Source organism: Oreochromis niloticus, linkage group LG12 (genome assembly GCF_001858045.2).
Source record: "Oreochromis niloticus isolate F11D_XX linkage group LG12, O_niloticus_UMD_NMBU, whole genome shotgun sequence".
Lineage (NCBI taxonomy): Eukaryota > Metazoa > Chordata > Actinopteri > Cichliformes > Cichlidae > Oreochromis > Oreochromis niloticus.
The window spans coordinates 12,369,376-12,388,155 of record NC_031977.2 but is presented as its reverse complement, the minus strand read 5'-3'; the positions used below and the strand labels follow the sequence as shown (position 1 = coordinate 12,388,155).

The following is an 18,780-nucleotide window of genomic DNA, read 5'->3' as shown; positions in this document are numbered from 1 at the left end:
TACAATGGGACTTCATTTTAGTAGAAATAATTTTTACTTTCCCTCACGCCCAAAAAAGGAAAAAAAGAAACATCTCTATTTTTATAAATCTCACAATTGTGTACATTATTAAAATCAGCTTTTAAATAACGCAGCCAAAAGAAGGTGGGGAAAAAAAGTAAAACGCCATCTCTGTTCTACAGCCAGCCTTTGTTGTCTGTTTGGACTCTGGACAGATCTAGCGCCTGCGCACTTGGAGGTTTGTCTGCGTGTCATGTTGAATGCTAAAACAGGATAGTCAACATGTCCACCGCGACGGCTCAACAAAACAATAACGAAGAGCCCGGGCTTCAGGGTACGTACCGTCCTCGGGTTTTCCCGGCTCCACGTCGCAGTCGTTACTTTATATGTTCGTAATGGACGCGTGTGTGTTTGAAAAATACCCCTACTGCGAAGGTTTTATTGTAAAAGTTATATCGAGGGTGGAATTTCCTCGTCGACTGGTAGGGGCGGGGCTATGTCGTTTGGCGTCACCTCAAATGAGCCAATGGCGTCTTAGAAAAGCTTTGATGGACGCGTCACTGGCCAATCATGTACAAAGATTGAAGCTGGGTGGGCTTCAGTAGCAATGAAAACAACTTTGAGGCAAAACACTGAATATTTTGGGGGATTTTTATGACTTCCTTTTTGTTAAATTATTATTTTCCTGTAATGGGCCGTATATGTTTGTGTGGGCGAGCTACTTCTTTACTCAAAAGCCCTTTGCACGTTTGATTAAACATCAAATCTAACCGAAGGCAGTGGTCGGAATTTTTACCCAACTGCCTGCAGGCAAACAGCTAAAAACATCTGAAACAACACTTAAGGTGTGCTCGCACTTGAAGCGACTAAAGCGCCATCACATTAGCTCTGGTAAAGAGAAAATCGGGATGTTCTTCGTCATGCGTGGCAGCACCACAGCTGGAACAGCGACATGTCTGGGCAAACTGTCTCACCCTGCGCTTTGTAGTTATGCAAGACTTCACATGGGAGCAACACTGATGGCAAATGCCTCTGTAAATGTGCAATCTATCATTTTTATGTCCATCCGCGAACCAAAAAAATACATCATGCTTTGTTTTCGCCAAACGGGAAAAGGGCGTCTCACTCTGTCACGTTGTGCGCTCACCCAAACCCGCAGGCTCCGAGAGATTACGCAACACCCTTCCGTCTGCTGATTAAAAAAAAAGAGTGCAGGCTGTTTATGGGGCAGTGGTACAAAGAAATGCGTGCCATCATGGATGCGGTGCACAGGCGGTTCATTTGAATTCGCAGAATCAGCGGTGCAGAAAATGTAGGTCAGCTGTTTCCATTTGAGGGTGTGCCTCTATGTGCTGTGTAATCAGCTGCGAGGTTTGTGCCTTATCACAGCAAGCTTACCTCCCTTGTGTCCTCTTGATCTTTATTTTACAAAGGGTCCTGGGTGGAGCTGGAGCTGAATGGGAATACAGCGGCCCAGGGGAGGCAGACCAACCTGCTAACGCCACCTGCTGCAGACCAAATAAACGCAAATGCTGGTATGAGTCAAACTCTGCAGACCTTGGAAGTGGTGCCTGAAAGTGATGAGACCCTAATTGGAGGACTAGAGCATGTGCCATCGTCCTCCTCTATCCACAACGGGGACATGGAAAAGATCCTCCTGGATGCACAACACGAATCCAGCCCAAGTAACTCCTCCTGCGATAGGTAGGAAGAAAAGCCATTTTTCAGTCTTCAAAGCCTTATATGTGTGTTTGTTATTCAGCAGGTTTTTTTTCTTACTCCACACATGTTGATTAAGCCCTCACAGGCCACCAAGTCCAGAGCAGGATGAGGGTCAGATTACATTTGATGTGGAAATGTCCAGCCCAAGAGGTAGTCAGGTAAAGCTATGAATTCAGCTCTAAAGTTTAAGACCCTTTAAAGTCTTTTTCATTGATCTAATCGCTTATCTTTTATATTTGCAGTCAGAGGAAGATTGTGCAGAGAAGGACAGAGAGGAAGACATTTTGATGAACAAAGAAGTAGACTGGGTTGCTGACTGGTCGAGCAGACCTGAAAACATTCCACCAAAGTAACCAGGCTTTCAGAACTACTTACTGATATAAGTCAGGAGACTGTCTTCAGCTGTGTTTTTCTTCTTTTCTGTTTTTTTAATAACCTGTCATTTCATTTTTCCTATCAGAGAGTTCCACTTTAGGCACCCCCGACGTTCCGTTTCTCTAAGTATGAGAAAGAGTGGAGTCATGAAGAAAGGCGGCATCTTCTCTGCCGAGTTCCTCAAAGTCTTTATCCCTTCCTTACTCATCTCACACATCCTGGCTCTTGGGCTTGGGTGAGTCAAAAGTCACGCCTCTCTACCATTGCTGAGCTTTTTGTTACACCAGCTGGAGTTTTCTCAAGTTGCCTTAATTATGTTTGTCTGCAACAATCATATCTAGAAGTTTTAGCCATTCAAAGAGACAGCTTCCATGTTATGTTTATAAAAGTGTATACCTTAATTTTAACCTATATGTTGTTATAAATGAGCATCATCATTTATCTAGTACTGCTGCAAAAATATTATTGTTCTTTTCCTTTTTTTCCAAACTGACTCAGTTTTGTTCCTTTTTTTCCTTTTTCCTCTTTCCCAGAGTGTACATTGGGAAGAGAATTGCAACAGCCGCCACCAGCTCCTACTGAGTAGAAAATAAAGCAGTGCCTAGATGTTCTCCCTTCTCCAAGTCACTCAGCCATCCTCGTGTGGTCAAGCTCTCTCTCTGCATCTGTTGTACACCCACACTTCCCTTCCGATCAGCATTAAAAATTATATTGCATCGTAGATGTAGTCGTACACATGATGTAACCGTGGTCGCGCTCTATCAGATTTTGACCGAGGACAACACTGTACACACAGTTGTCACAAACTTGAATGCAGTGGGTAACAAAGTCTGTTTCACCTGAAAAGTATTCGTCGTCTTTTCGACTAAAAAAATACCAGACAAGAGGATTCCAGGTGAAGTAGCTTCGGGGTTGTAGTTTCTTTACTTGCCTTGTTGTTAAGTTACAAGAAATTGGACTGCGTCTCTCCTCTGTTGTCTTGGTAATTAATATCTGCAAGAAACTAATTAATCGGCTCTGGGAACAAAAGGGACTTGAATCGCCTTAACTTATTGAGCTTAACATTAGAGGTGCAGCGAAAGGGTGGTGGTAGTAGGGGGATGTGTTACTGCACTGTGGGATCAGTTTTTAAATTCCACACATTTTTAATAACAGAAGTTATATCTTTTTGACCCCAGAGGGTTTAAAAGCTTTTTTGTTCTGAAGGTTGGAAAGCTTAAACATTTATCTTGTATGTAGCTCCAGAATTTTACAGAGGTAGTTGGAATATGCTATAATAGTGGCAACCTAAAGGCTGGAACGCAATATACCAGGCCATATGCTATTTTTATTTGTTTTATTGCCTACATATCTTCTTCTTTAACACATAATATAGCATCAGTGGCAAAGTGCCAAATTTGTATTCTTCACCACTGCACATCGGTGATTTATCTTGAGACTTTTTAATTTTCTTATATGTTTAGGTATTTAAAGATGTAGATGTGAAAAATTAATTTAAGCTGTGATCTGCCCCTTGTCATAGATACCTTTCGACATTGTATAATCTGTTTATACAGTGATACTAATGCGTATTATATCTCATGCATCGTGGCAGTGTAAGTAATGTGTTTTTGCTGTCGTTTAATTGAAGCTTCAGTGGCAGAAAGGATCGCCACAGAGGAGGAGGAGGGGGTTTCTAGGCGGGTCTCGTTTAAAAGTGTTATCGGACTTTAATCTGGATTTCACTGTACAATAATTTCATCTAGCGTACACTGTCTGTGTACCTTTTAAAGAAATGATTTTCTGGAGAAAATGCATGCATTTCTGGATATTGATGCTGATATGCTGGCTGGATTATTCTGTCAGTGTTTGTAAATGGATGACACCATAACAATATGGAAACATTGGCTATAACTTACAGTATTGGCTGTTGGCTGTGTTGGTTTGGAAGCACTCGTACTAACTCCTAAACTGTGCATGTGAAAACAGGCTTATGTACAGTTGATAAGTGTGCAATACTTGGAATTTTTGGAATATAAAGTTTGTACTGTATACAGTGGCTGATATGAAAAAAATACAAAGGAAGTAAATAGAGTTCCATAGAATTGAATTCATTTTTCAAGTATAAAAGGCACATATCATCACAATGGGCTTTCTGCACAGCTGAATAGTGAGCAGTGTGTTAAAACTTGAATGGACATTGTACTGAATACAGAGGCTGAAACAAATACAGCTGCTGTCTTTGGAAGTTCATTTACATTTCATCACCATTAAACAAAGCACTCAGCATAATAAGGATGAAAGTGAATGTGTGTGAATCCAAAATAAAATGTCTGTTGCTTCCTCATTTGTTGTTAGTAGTTCATTTAAAGAGGTTTCAGATGATCTTCATGAATGTGGACGTTTTAATTTGTATAAAAGATATGGTTATAGTTGTGCTTTTTATTAGCATTTCTACTCTTTAGTGCACCATTAATAACAGCGGTGAAGAAACACACTGTCAGATAGTTTGGAAGATGTCACTATAAGGTCTGTAGATTTAATGTGAAGACGCTAATTATTTTATCCCTCCTGAATTTGTAAGTTTGCTCACTTACATAGAAATGGAAGGAAGGAGGTAGTCGTCCAAGACGGTATGGTACATGGCCCCAGTGGCCCTTCAATGAGATGAAGTCATCCTGTACTGTCAGCAGAAACACAGCTCCAAAGCATAATGTTCCCACCCCTGTACTTGACTGTGGGTATGGTGTTCATTGGGTCATACTCGGCTTCCTCAACCATGCCAAAATGCTGAATTTTGGTTTCATCTGACAACAGCGCTTTCTCCCAAATTTTCGCTGACAAACTGGAAAACCTCAGACGAGTCTGTACATGAGCCATGTTATGGAGGGGGACATAAAAATTAGATACTCTTCATATTCGTTGCAAGTGAACAAACTTACAAAATTAGCAGGGGATCAAATAATTATTTCCCTCACTGTAGCTCTACTTGCTATAGTTATCAAAAGTTTATCCATACAACAATCAATGCATGGTATGCCACAAACTGTAAATCCAGTGCCAAAATGCTGTTGTGAGATGAGTAGCCTTTCATAGGAGCAGTTGTATAAACTGTTCAACTTCTAGATCAGGAGATTAATCATTTTGTTAAAGTACTTCTTTTATCCCCTGACGTGTCCGTCTAATCTAACAGGTTGTGCACAACATATTTCCCCTCCAAACAGCATCTATCACATCAGGAGAGAAACATGGAGCTAAGGCAGAGCAGGGCGGGGCAGTGCGCATGCGCCGTTCCTCATTGTGGCCCTCCTCTCCTTAGAGCTCGTCTGGGTTTCAGGGACCCGTTATAGGAGTAAATCAAGGTCTACTAGTGCGAGACAGAGGTACAACTTGTCGTTTTAGGGTGCTGTTTTTAGGCTGCACGCTGCGAACTTGACTTCATATATAGAGACATTTTCAGACAGAGGCATTGTTCTCTCAGGGCGTCGACTGGCCAACAAGCGGAGCATCCATTCATCCTTTCATTGGCAGCTGAGGTTTTCCAGTCTCGCTAGCTAGCGTTAGCCAAGAGGCAGGGGGCACCCGTGTCGGAGAGAGCTTCAAAATGTCGGGGTACCAAGGAAAGAAGAACATCCCACGAATTACAGTGAGTTTTGTTTCATTTTATCATATCTGTCCTGCAATGGAGGTGTATAAAGGGTGCGGTGAGCTTCACAGTTTAGACCAAAAGCTAGCCAGCGCTTATCCGCCGTATCCATCCATTTACACTGACGCTGTCACCACCACCAGCAGCAGCAGCAGCAGCCCAGCTCCACATACCGACAGCCTGGGATGGTAACCAGCTAGTGTGCAAGCCTTCTAACAATTCCTCATTTAAAATCTGGGTCTTACATTTTTTTCTCTGTAATGAATACTCAGATCAGCTCATTTAGCTGCCATTATTAGCCCTTATTCTCTCAGAGCATCCTTAGCCTGAAGGGTGTAGTTAACAGGTTTAGACACAGATTCCCTCACTGTGTCGTTTTTCATCTTCCACCTTCTATCCTCCAGCATCCACCATGCCTGCCCTCTTATGTGGAGTCTATGTGTGTTTTTTTGTTGTTTTTCTGTCTTGTTTATGGTTTAAAAAAATCCTGATTCATGTTCAGTCAAATATTGCTAAAGATCCTGATTTGCTAATATACATTAATTTTGCTTCGATTTATGGTGCAGCTCTTCACCCAGACCACACATAATCATTAGGGGGAATGCAGCAGGCTCTCTGTGATAGTTAAAAGAAGAAAACCTTCCTCGCAAAGTAGGTCATTGCACAGCTCCCATCCAAACCCTATGCTTTCATCATGCAGCAAGAGGGCTGATTCTGCAGCATATAGACTCAGCAGCTTTATGTTTGATCACTTAATCACATCAAAATCTTTTATGTACTGGCTGTGTTTCGTACAGATGGTTGTCAGGTCATTCGCAGGTCAATCCAGGGTCATAAACACACGAGTCTGACATCCCAGACACGCCATGCAGACAGCAGCAACTCTACAGCCAGCCTTACCCAGGCTTTCACACTCAGTACAACACCACCTATTAGTCTGGAGTGAATGAATCAGATAGTTTCACTCTGCAAAGCTTTAAACAAAATGCCAAGGTTAGTCTGAAAAGCAGTAGCTGAATTTGTTCAAAGCACACTAAAGCAGGAATAACGGCAATCCTTTGAAGGATGTGCCTTAAGAGTTTCACAGCAACTTAACCTTCTCTGCTAGCACCATATTGAGGTGCAGCTGTTTGTCGCACAGCTTGATTTTGATTGAGGCTGTGTGTTCCTTTACAGAGTTTGGCTCTTGTGTAGGTCTTTTTTAATTTTTCTGTGTAATCTCTAACTGTGTCATATCCGTCAATATCCAGAATTTGTCTGTTAATACTTGATTCATGGTTATTACACAGTAATATTAAAAGAGACGTGCCAACGACTTTTGTCTTTATTTAAAAAACAAAACACAAAACTAAGATTAGGGTCCAACAAATGCTTTTTATTTAACACAATGACTTAAAATTATGACATATCCTCTGATATAGTTTTCCTTTCAGACATACCAAAGTGAAACAGAGTACCCTTTTTTAGCTGGTTGCTGTGTTTGTGCATTTTAAGGATGTGTTGCCAGCAGGGAAGTTCCATAGCGCCATCTGTTGGACAAACTATGCAAACAAATAATTGAAGGGTGTTTCTTCCATCTCTTCTTTGCTTTTTAACTTTAATATATCCGTCATTCTAAATGCTGAAACGATGGATCAGCAAATAGCTCATATTTCCGATAGTTTCGGTTTGCCAATATTCAGGCTACCCAATATATTTGTGTGGTAATTGTCTGATAATTGATGCATAAAAGATGAAGACGTTGCTTTTTCTTAATTTGGGGTGTATGGTAATGATCAGCATCTAATATATAATTTAGATGTTGGCGCATTCATTTTGGAAGTTGAGGACTACATTTGATATTGTATGTGTATACTGTGAGCTCAGCACACTGGTTGCTGACCACTCGGGCACAGAAAGGACACAGGTTAAATGACCCACTTATGTCAGCGCAGTGGTCTGTGAGATCATGTCAGCCATGCCCTGTACAGTTAAAGCTTCCTGCAGTCTGTAAAGCTGGACACACTGAGTGTTTCCTGCTGTGAGTTTTGCTGCAAAACGTTTTTTTTTTTTCTATCTTCGGAGACCCCAGAAAGCCTTTAGGAGAAGTAGGCCAGCCTGTTATGCTTTCCTTTCATCTCATTCAGGTGGAGGTAATTGTGTCACTCAAGAGCCTGCACTAAGAATCTTTCCCTCTCTTCAAATGATGTGTCTGTTATGCATGAATAAGTCAACTAAATTAATCCTAGTCATCATTTAGACAGGTTGAACATTTGTATGGATCAAGCCATGCTTTGTATGAGGCTTTGAGCAAACTGGGAAATATACAGAGCTTTAGCTTCGGTCACTCTTCTTTTCTAAAACTGTGGTTTTTTTCCTTTAAAGTGGGTAAAAGATTTTCTGTTGAGTCATGGATCAAACTGCTGGCTGCTGGAAGTTAAAATAAAATATTTATTGCTTGGTTTAGCTAATGCTGAGAAAATGCTGTCTCATCCTTTCAGAGTGACCGCCTTCTGATCAAAGGGGCGAAGATAGTGAACGATGATCAGTCGTTTTTGGCTGATATCTACATGGAAGATGGAGTCATCAAGTAAGTCCTTCTTTTTCTGCTTTTGCTTTTTGTAACAGATGACTTCATTCACTTCTTTATGCCTGATTTTTTTCTTCTTTTTGTTTGTCTCATTGAGGCAAATTGGAGACAACCTTATTGTTCCTGGGGGAGTTAAAATCATTGAGGCTCATGGAAGAATGGTGATGCCCGGGGGTATTGACGTGCACACCCGATTCCAGATGCCTGACCGAGGCATGGTGGCTGCAGATGATTTCTACCAGGGCACCAGGGCGGCCCTGGCTGGGGGGACAACCATGATCAGTATGTAACATATCAGACAGACTTGCTTGCGTGTTTTCAGCCAGTTTACACATAGAGCGATGTTGTTTTGGGGATTATGACATTGCAGATGTGAATGCCATCAAGCGTATGATTTAATTTAACAGTTTGCTTGTGCACATGAAATCAGACCTGCTTGTTTGTATTCTATAGTTGACCATGTGGTGCCGGAGCCTGGCGTCAGCCTGGTTGCTGCCTTCAAACAGTGGAGAGAGTGGGCTGACAGCAAGTCTTGCTGTGACTATTCTCTGCATGTGGACATCACAGAGTGGAACAAAGGCAACCAGGAAGAGATGGAGACTTTAGTGAAGGATCACGGTATGTAGTCGGAGTTGTAGTCAGCTCATGTCTCCCACATACAGCTCAAAATCTTAGACTTACCTGACTTTTTACTGGGATGGTGAAATGTTGCCATTTCCCTGTTGTAAAAAGTGGTTCTCTGACTGCGTAGGAAAGAAAATCAACCTGCAATAATCTAAAATTTTTGCTGTGCAATTTTTTTTTATCCTTTTGGTTTTTTTACTTCTTCCCTTCGCTTTGGGTTTTTCCCTCTTTTGCTCTCTTTATTCCACCTTTTGGCTGTTTTCTCTCATAAGTTTTCTTCCTTCAGGTGTCAACTCTTTCCTGGTCTATTTGGCTTATAAGGATGTTTTCCAACTTTCTGACTCTCAGGTATGCTTGGCTGCTGGGATCTCTGCTGAGTCGTCTGTCACAGCACATGTTTTGTAGGCTTTTAGATGTCTTTGGTATAAATGACCCCCACCCCTCAATGAGCTTGACCACTTTTATCCATGTTCTTGTAGATCTACGAGGTATTCAGTGTCATCAGAGATCTGGGAGCCATCGCCCAGGTTCATGCTGAGAATGGAGACATCATTGCAGAGGTAACGTAGCCCCTTATGAAGTCGGTGATGTCAAACCAGATACTTCAATATTGGATGGTAATGTTTTTGTGGATGTTTTAGGAGCAGAGACGTATTCTAGAGCTGGGGATCACAGGGCCTGAAGGTCACGTGCTCAGCCGCCCTGAGGAGGTAAGACTGATGACGTCTAAGAGTGACAAGCGACAGCCTGAATACAGTGTGGAACAGAAGAATCACCCGTGTCTCACCTCATTATCCGCAGGTGGAGGCCGAGGCGGTCAATCGTGCTGTCACCATCGCCAATCAGACCAACTGTCCCCTCTACATCACCAAGGTGATGAGCAAGAGTGCTGCTGATGTCATTGCTCTGGCCAGAAAAAGGGGTAAGAAGAGAAACTTATAAAAAAATTTTTTTACTCTGCTTGTATTCCTGACATGTAGCGTTGACATCATCCTGTCTGCTCCTGCAGGTGCTGTGGTTTACGGAGAGCCCATCTCTGCTAGCTTGGGCACAGATGGTACTCATTACTGGAGTAAGAACTGGGCCAAGGCAGCAGCCTTTGTCACCTCTCCACCACTTAGTCCTGATCCAACCACCCCCGACTACCTCAACTCTCTGCTGTCATGGTAGGTGCTCTAAGCTAGGACATAAACAGCTGTAACGCAGTGATTTGACAGATGTTACAGCTGCATTTGAATGTTCAGCTGTATCTGTAATCACATTTATTATCGAACACCTGATGACACCAGATAATCGTAACATTTCTATGAGCAGCCTTAATAAAAATCTGTTAAATTTCAAAAATTTTCGGATGAATTAATCTAAAATGGCACATTACACATCACACACATGAAGGATATCTCGCTTTGTTTCTTATGTAGCGGGGACTTGCAGGTGACCGGAAGTGCTCACTGTACTTTCCACACTTCTCAGCGTGCGGTAGGCAAAGATAACTTCTCCCTCATCCCTGAGGGAACCAATGGCACCGAGGAGAGGATGTCCCTAATCTGGGACAAATGCGTGGTGAGCTTCATGTGACCCACTTTTCACGCATTCCAGAAAATTTGGAACATAAAGCAAAATCCCCGGCAAACCTCTCCGCGTGTTTACACTCACTGAAATTAAGCGATTTGTTGTCGTGTCGCTAAAGGTGACCGGAAAGATGGATGAAAACCAGTTTGTGGCAGTGACCAGCACTAACGCGGCCAAGATCTTCAACCTGTACCCTCGCAAAGGCCGCATCGCCGTGGGGTCCGATGCCGACCTTGTGTTGTGGGACCCAGACGTCACTAAGATCATCTCAGCTAAGAGCCACAACCTGGTCAGATGTTTACATAGCTTGTTACAACTCTTGATTCCCAATGTATTTAGTCATTTGTGTGTCTTATGCATAATGTGACCTAATTCTTAAGCTGAAATGCTCTTTGCATGCTGAGCCTGGTCCATGTTAGCAAGTGAGGTACTAAAATGGTATTAACACGCAGGAGTGACAATAGATAGAGAATAACAAGGAATCTGAGTGAAAAATAAGCTTCAAATATATCCTCTGTTTGATTATGCAGATTTTAAATTTAAAGAAAGACTTGTTGCACTTTTCACTATACTAAATGGCATCATGTTAACTGTTTACCCCTTGAAGCCGACTCGGAGTAACCTTTGAAGCTCTCAGCTGAGGGCTTTCTGTCATACTTCAGTCGTGCTTATAGATCAGAACGACTGGGTCTGCATCAGAAGTAACTCTTAGAAAAACCTGGAAACCACATCTTTATTGATATATACTGAAACTCATCATTAAGGGTACAGAGGAAGTTGTCAAATGGTCGCCTTTCTGAGGGAAAGGATTAAAGCAGGCAAAAAGAAATAGATATGATGCAATATAAGATATCAGGGAAATGTACTTTTGCTTCTGTACCTCAGATATTTATTTAGGACTTTTAAAAGATTTCTGCTAATCTTGTAAAACAATCAAACCTCGTCTTGTCCAAGGCTGTGGAGTACAACATCTTCGAGGGGACAGAAGTGCGTGGAGGTCCTCTGGTGGTGATCAGCCAGGGAAAGATTGTGTTGGAGGAGGGCAGCCTTCACACCACGGAGGGCTGTGGGCGCTACATCAGCCGTAAACCCTTCCCGGACCACGTTTACAAGAGGATAAAAGCTCGCAGCAGGGTGAGTCCTGTGTGTGTATCTAAGGAGCAGCCACAGCTGCGGAGACCTCATTCTTATAATACGAATGACCGTGTTATTATGTTTAGCTCACAGAGCTGCGAGGAGTCCCAAGGGGTCAGTACGATGGGCCAGTTTGCGAGGTGACTGTGACTCCCAAGGTGATGTCCACAGTTTCCTCGGTGAAGACTTCCCCTGCCAAGCAGCAGCAGCAACAACAGCAGTTTACTCACCAGCCTGTGCGCAACCTTCACCAGTCTGGCTTCAGTCTGTCTGGTGAGTCAGAACACCTGCTAGTTTGCCTTTTTTCACAGCTGGCCATTTAGATTGTCTAATATTTTATTAAAAAATATTTTTAGGTGCCCAAATTGATGACAACGTTCCTCGTCGCACCACTCAACGCATCGTGGCTCCTCCCGGTGGAAAAGCTAACATCACCAGCCTCGGCTAAGCACTTTTTCTCCACATAGCCAGGGAGGGGGGTTGCAGGGCCACACGGGACCAGAGGCTGCTCTTACAAATGTCACGTCCCTTTGCTGATCACCTCTGACTCCCCTCTGCAGCCCACACCATTTATTAATATTCACACATACCACCACGTCACCTCATGCAAAGAAAAAAGAAAGCACTATTCCATTTCGCTTCACCGTCTCGAGATATTTAAATACCGAGGAAGGATCAAGTGAATTGAAGCAGCTCTTTTTTTTTAATGCTGTTTTCACGGCAAGTTTGATTATTGATGAAATTAATTTGTTTACATTTTTTGTATATTTTCAGATGCATGTGATTGTTTATTTGCCCTCTTGGCTCAATAAGCTGACCCAAAAGTCATCCCAAGGAATATTTTAGCAACAGGAACTTTTGGCGGTTGATCATCTTCGTTTTCCACATATTAGAATGTTTTGGTGGTTGTCAGACTGCCATCTTTAGCTGAAAGTAGAGCCTCTGTTGCCACCGTTAACAATGCTGTTTCTACTGTTATGAGACTGTTTGTTCAGAAATGAGAAATTAGATAGTAGAATATGGTTTTGAATAACACCTCAAGTCTGCAGTATTTGAATTTATGCTTGGTTTTAAGTTTAAGTCATGTATTGAGCTGAGCAATTCACCTATGTCTTCCTTTAGTGATATAGTTGCACTCTGTTTCCTTTTTAAAAAAAAATATAGTTCTATTGATGTTTTATGTTTTAACATTTTTAAGTCATTTTGGAAAACGCTGACTGCACTGAAAGGAAAAGAAAAGGGTATTTTTAGGGTTAAACCACTCATTTAGCTTCACCCCGGGGGAGAAATTGCTAGCGTTCTGCCTGAGAAACACACTCTTCCCTCATTTCTTCCTCGCGTTTTTTTCCCCTCATGTTGGTTGATAGGTTGTCTGGGCGAAAAGCTTCCAATAATAGCAACACTGGATGTGGTTAAGGATATAGTCAGTCGAAGAAGCTCGATTGGAAGGTTTGCCCACAACCTCTCTGCACCTGGTGCTATAAATATATATATAAAAATATATATGACCATTGCTGTATATGTGCAGATGATGTCACAGCAGTCGTGTAAGCTTTGTAATAACAGCAGCCGGGGTCGAGTCACCAGTTACCCAGTTTTAACAGAACACGTTTTGCACCTGTAACAATCCAAATGGTTAAAACTGTATGTGAGCTTGCAACTTTTTATTTGTAACAGATTTGTCTGTATGTTTTAGGATATGTGTTGAAATACTTGCCTGCCTGTTCTGTAAAGATATTGATAGCACACTGTATCTATGAAGGCTCTTTAAAGATGTGAAACGATGATTTGTTTTTTGAGACCTGATGAAAAAAAGAAATGCTTCTGTATGTACATGAAACCCCCCACACAGTGTGCTGATGATGTGTCCACTGTTCTCGGTGTTAGTGTTGTGAATGAATTACCGGGTATATCGTTTTCCTTCCTCTCTATCTATCTGCCTGACGTTGTCAACACCAGATTCACTCAAGCTAGTAACCGTATCGGTCACACAGCGTTGTGCAGCCATACTGTAAACACTGGATTTTTTTCCCCCCTCCTCATTGCCTTGTCAAAGTGTAGGTTTTGTATGCCGAGCTATAATGTGAAGTGATTTACATTTGGGAAACTTTCTTGATAATGGTCATTGGGTTGTAATGTTGAGCACTGTTGTTTGCCCTTCTCCACCTAGTGTGATACTACTGCTCATGTATGTTTTGTAGGATACCAGAGTTTGGGAGCAAATCATCGATCCTGTCAGCATTTGGTTGTGTTGACTTCAGTGGATTAAAATAATAAAAATAAAACCTGTGGTACTGACTTCTTTCTTTTTTCTAATAAACTTCATAGGTGGGAGTCTATAATGTGTCAACTGCTTAGACTACCAGTCAGCTTATAATTAAGATGGAGAAAGTGCTGCTGTCTTCTTCTTGCTTCCTTTAGGAGTCACCACAGTGAGTCATCTGCCTCCATCTCACCCCATCCTAAGCATCCTCATCTCTCACCACAACCATCTGCATGTCCTCCTTTACTACATACATCCTCTTTTCCTCCTGCCTGGCAGCTCATGGCAGCAAATCCATGATTTTATTGCTGTAGGGGGCATTCTTTCTTCTTTTCTTTTATGCATAAAGTAAATATGCATTTTTAACTTCATGCATAAGTGTTATTTCATAACAATGCATAAAATATTTAGTTAGACAACTATTTTTTAAAGTTTTCAGGATGGAAAGAATCCTTACTGGAGGTAGAAACAAAGCCAGACACCAAATTGTTTCGACAACAAAAGCTTCTTCCTCGATTTTTTTTTTAAATCATGAACTGCTTTCAGTTATCAATAGAAAATCAGGTATTGTAAGTCAGTTCACTCACTTATCCAAAACAAAGTAGAGATCAAAGCCTCCAAAGCACGAGGATGACTGAGGCTGCCTCCTGTCCTGATTCGGTCCAGCATTACCAGCAGTTAGAACGACCAGCGCAGTCCCAAACACCACTGGCAACCAGGAGCTTCTCTTCCAGCACAAAGGCATTATTCCAGAAAAAAAAAAGTCTCATAAACATCAGATGATGACGAAAACTGGCATCAGTTGTTTTCAAAATTTTAATCCTCCCTGCAGAAACTTCTTTGAGTTCTCCACAGATGCCTGAAGCATAAAAAGCAATGATCCAATGGAGAGCAACGAGCTTAACTCAGAGGGTGAAGAGGAGGAGAGAGACAAAGCACGAGTGCTGAGGAGCTCACTGTTGTTGGTCTCTGTCATCAGTGGTTCCAAGAAGAACTAAAACTAGCAACACATTTAGGTAACTACTGCATAACTGTGAAGACCAATTTTTAATTTCTATGAACAAAGTTCATTCATCACACTTGAAAAAGTTGAAGTAGTAGCATGGTAAACACTTCTCCCCACACTTGTCACCTTGCTAAATAGAGGCAAGCCCTGAAAGCCCCTAGAGTCTCACATTTCAGTCTCAATACTCATTTACCAGAGCACAAAGAGAGTTTATGGGCTAAGTTATCAGAGGCATAGATCTGTTTGGGTAGTATAGGGGTGTGAGTCTGAAGCTGAATGTGTGCATCACACGTTCCAGAAGTGTGAGAGATAGTTACCTTGACATTAGATTAGATGTTCCTAATGGCTTATGCATGAAGGCATGCAGACTGTTATCACTGTTGCTGAATGAACATCAGTGAGCTGCTGAATCACAAACTTTTTGGATGCATGTATCACATTGCAAGCCATTAAACATGCACCAAAGGACCAATATTGATGGTAACAGTTAGCTTTAAGTTCCATGCTTTTTTTCACCAATTTAACGTTTATAATGGGTGTCTATGGGACAAAATGTTTCAGTGTGAGGACCATCTGCCACAGTGAAAGAAATCAAAAGAGTCATCTTAGAAATGTATCTTTTAACTGTTGCTGTCCACAGTTTTCACTCTACAGCCATCATTTTACCCTCAAAACGAAGCCATCATTGTCCACTTTCCAACTCTGCGTCTCTCAAAGCTAAGAGATGTAAACTTTTTGAGCTGGGTGGATCAAAGTGTAGGGAGCACCTTCTAATGGAGCCATAAAGATATACTGTATTTTCAGTGAGGAGCTTGTCTCGACAGCAGGAAAGACCCCACTATTTAAATCACTGCTGTGACCAGATGTTTGACACCAGGAAAATACAAAACACACTGTTGTGTAGACCAAGTCCTTGGGACCCTCATGGTTCAAAAAGTATTTTGATCATAGTTACGGTCTTGGATAATTTTCCAAGAATTATTTGAGATTCTTGAGTTCAGACATTTAATTCCACTCTCCCAGTGATTTAATGAATATAAGCTTTCAATATTCATTCTGTTTTCTAGTATGGGGTTAATCTTCTTTTGTCATTAGACAGTTTTTCTTACGTACATTTTCAAGATGTTCAGCTAGTTTGTTCTTCTGTGTGAATTTCAGTTGTGCACTTTGGCTGTCAGGTGAATGACTCGGTGTATTTCACATCATTAAACATGTTTTCCACCAAAGATTCAGCAATTATAAAAATTCAGCTCAAACCATTCAGCTATTAGTATTTACACTGCATTTTCTACAGGAAATGCATCCTCTAGTTTTATTTACCAGTTTCAGTTAGTGTTGTTGACATGTTAGGAGTTAGAATAAGTTCAAATTCTTTATAAATATTAACATCAGTATGTTATGTTAACAACACTTACTGGACTTGTGGAGGTATTTTGAGAACCGTAAGAGACTCTTATAAACATCTGAAAGAAAATCATCTTTAATCATAGATGGAGACTCGTGCAAAAAATATTTACGAGCTTTTAAAATTTGATTTCAGTTTCTCTGTCAGTCAGTTTCTTTGGGTCTGACACAGCAACAGCACAGAATTTTTAATTTTTGGAAGAAGTCTTTTTTCTTCTTCTGTTTGATTTTAAGGTCTTCAGACTTCTCTGTCTCAGCTGTCTCAGACATGGATGCAGTTTCAGCAGAAAGTTCCTCACAGGGAACATTAGGCACTGGCAAACTTTCAGAAAGGAGCTCCTCACTGGGAAGAACATTCAACACTGGCACATTTTCAGAGGGAAGTTTATCAACTGGTGGAACATCGGGCGTTGAAGGACTGTCTGAAGGAGGTTCTTCATTGGGAAGAATATCAGACATTTGCAGACACTCAGACAGAGGTTCTTCATTTGGAAGAACACGAAACATTGGAAGACTTGAAGGGGGCTTAAAGATATTGGATACGAGATTCTTTGCTACATCAGCAATCGTCTTGAGCAGCACTGGTGCAAAGTTTGCAATGTTGTTAAGTAGAATTTCTTGAGGGTATTCTTCTCTGATTTCTCTCAGGATGCTCTGGACCATGTCATCTCTGATGGAGCGGGAGAAGATGAACTGGCTCTCCGTGCTGTGACAGTTTTGGAGACGTGATCCAGAGTGGCCTTGGTGAGGCCAACTCTGTAAGGCCATGTTCAACAGGGGGCAAAGAGGAAGCTCCCAGAAGCCCTGCAGGACGCAGGGAACTACCTCTATCACCACCTCTATCACCACCTCCTGTGCAGTGAGCAGTTTGGTGTTTTGTGGTTCCTGCTGCTTGTCTTTAAGGATTTCAACGTAATCCTTCACCCTGGTGAGGAGTTTAGGTGTTCTGTAGAATAAGGTTATACAAATGATCTTTTAAACATATTTAAAGCACCACAGAAATATTTAAAGACTGTAGCTGGACTGTTAATTGTATGTCAGATGTGACCCACTGAAATGAAAGGAAATTAAGGAGGTATGGCCTCTGGAAATTTAACGAGCATCCGGGGCTTGAAATTCTATATCCTTCATTTTATTAATATTGTTCACTGCCCATACCTGAAACAGAAAACACATTTACAGTGCAGTTTTGTTTAGAGGTTATGTAAAAAAAAATCTCCAAATTACTACAAGTCTTGTGAGTTTTCTAGACTTACCAGTTTCATTTTTTTCCAGACTGTAAAATTACACCATGTGTTTAAAAAAATGCATAAATAAAACCTGGCTGCTCGTTTGATTACAGAGGACTCCAGCTGTGTGGCTCACGTAGTGTCTGTCTTTTGGGAAAATCAGGCCGGTGTAATTTAGGTGAATTTCACAACGTCTCACACACTCATCTGTGTTTTCCAGCGGTCTTTGTCATAATTTAACAGCATAATCAGATATGATGTTATATGGCAATAAAATAGCTCATGCAGTGAATAAGGGGTAACACCCTTTAAGGATGATAAGCAATGCTTCACTTACTCTTAGTTAGGGTGTCGTTGATTCGAAAGCTGCACAGCACTTTGTCAACATTTCGGTCGTGAAGGAATCCACTTCCTCTCACCACCACTTGGAAGGACTCTGACAAGGCGAAGAAACACATTATGTCACCTCATCTATAAAATATTATTGAAAATAAATGAAGTTATTTCCTCTTCTTTGGTCCAAAGTAATCCCAAGCAGCAGTTTACATACAGTCATGTTGAGCATGAATGTTGGGGAAATTTGGAGCTTTTAATAATTTCTTTCAGCAGTTTTTTTTCCAGGGGGAAATTAGTTTAAAACAAGAACTGGGTGTGCAAGTTGGATTTTCTCTAATCCACACAGGGTCAAGTGTGGATTCCCCTCAGATGAGAGGAAAATGGTGTTCAGGAAGATCCAAGCCTGCCATGAACTGGAAACTACGACAAAAACTCCCTTCACTGTCCCAGTAAACTGAAGTTCACACTGCTTATTATTAGTTTAAGATGTAATGAAAACATTGCGTCACTTACCCATTTTCCCCTCACTGCATGACACCACACTCACATTGATAACAAAATGGGTGATGACGTCATAAAAAATGATGTCATCCCCCATTTGTCCAGTGTATCTGCTATTTCCCCTCTCAGCATGTCCAGACTTCTCAACCTGAGTTGTCCCTCTGAGATATTCTGTCTAATCTCGACCATCCTGGTCGCTCTGACTTTGCCTCATCTCTTTTTGTCAGTGTCACCATCTCCTATCCATACACCATAGAAGGTCTCACTACCATCTTGTAAACCTTCCCTTTCACTCTTTCTGCTATCCTTCTGTCACAAATCTTCTGTAGTGCTCTTTCTCAGCGTGAAGCCATGCTGCTGCTCGCTAATTGTCACATTTTTCCCATATCTCCACAGTACAGCTCATCAGCTTTATCCCTC

At 41.5% G+C, this 18,780-nt stretch overlaps 2 protein-coding genes across 2 annotated transcripts; both read left to right on the top strand.

Moving 5' to 3' along the window:
- The first annotated feature begins 179 nt into the window (after positions 1-179).
- bnip3la (BCL2 interacting protein 3 like a) lies at positions 180-4,423 on the top strand. Its single transcript, XM_003445679.5, has 6 exons — positions 180-334; positions 1,434-1,704; positions 1,799-1,880; positions 1,965-2,071; positions 2,183-2,332; positions 2,631-4,423. Exons 1-6 carry the CDS (start codon positions 283-285, stop codon positions 2,677-2,679), a joined length of 711 nt encoding a protein of 236 aa, XP_003445727.1. The 5' UTR covers positions 180-282; the 3' UTR covers positions 2,680-4,423.
- Positions 4,424-5,362: 939 nt separating this feature from the next.
- Positions 5,363-13,919, top strand: dpysl2a (dihydropyrimidinase like 2a). Its single transcript, XM_003445680.5, has 14 exons — positions 5,363-5,722; positions 8,203-8,291; positions 8,389-8,573; positions 8,745-8,909; positions 9,202-9,263; positions 9,395-9,475; positions 9,557-9,625; positions 9,717-9,837; positions 9,925-10,081; positions 10,337-10,478; positions 10,606-10,776; positions 11,442-11,621; positions 11,708-11,894; positions 11,978-13,919. The coding sequence occupies exons 1-14, from the start codon at positions 5,681-5,683 to the stop codon at positions 12,067-12,069; spliced, it is 1,743 nt and encodes a 580-aa protein (XP_003445728.1). The 5' UTR covers positions 5,363-5,680; the 3' UTR covers positions 12,070-13,919.
- The last annotated feature ends 4,861 nt before the right edge of the window (positions 13,920-18,780 follow it).

Bases quoted from the DNA above. Each gene is read 5' to 3' on its own strand.
- bnip3la (XM_003445679.5), top strand. From the start codon at position 283: ATGTCCACCGCGACGGCTCAACAAAACAATAACGAAGAGCCCGGGCTT. The intron at 1,705-1,798 runs GTAGGAAGAAAA...ATGTTGATTAAG, and splicing joins AGTAACTCCTCCTGCGATAG to CCCTCACAGGCCACCAAGTC. The intron at 1,881-1,964 runs GTAAAGCTATGA...TTATATTTGCAG, and splicing joins CCAGCCCAAGAGGTAGTCAG to TCAGAGGAAGATTGTGCAGA.
- dpysl2a (XM_003445680.5), top strand. From the start codon at position 5,681: ATGTCGGGGTACCAAGGAAAGAAGAACATCCCACGAATTACA. The intron at 10,479-10,605 runs GTGAGCTTCATG...GTGTCGCTAAAG, and splicing joins TAATCTGGGACAAATGCGTG to GTGACCGGAAAGATGGATGA. The intron at 11,622-11,707 runs GTGAGTCCTGTG...TATTATGTTTAG, and splicing joins GGATAAAAGCTCGCAGCAGG to CTCACAGAGCTGCGAGGAGT.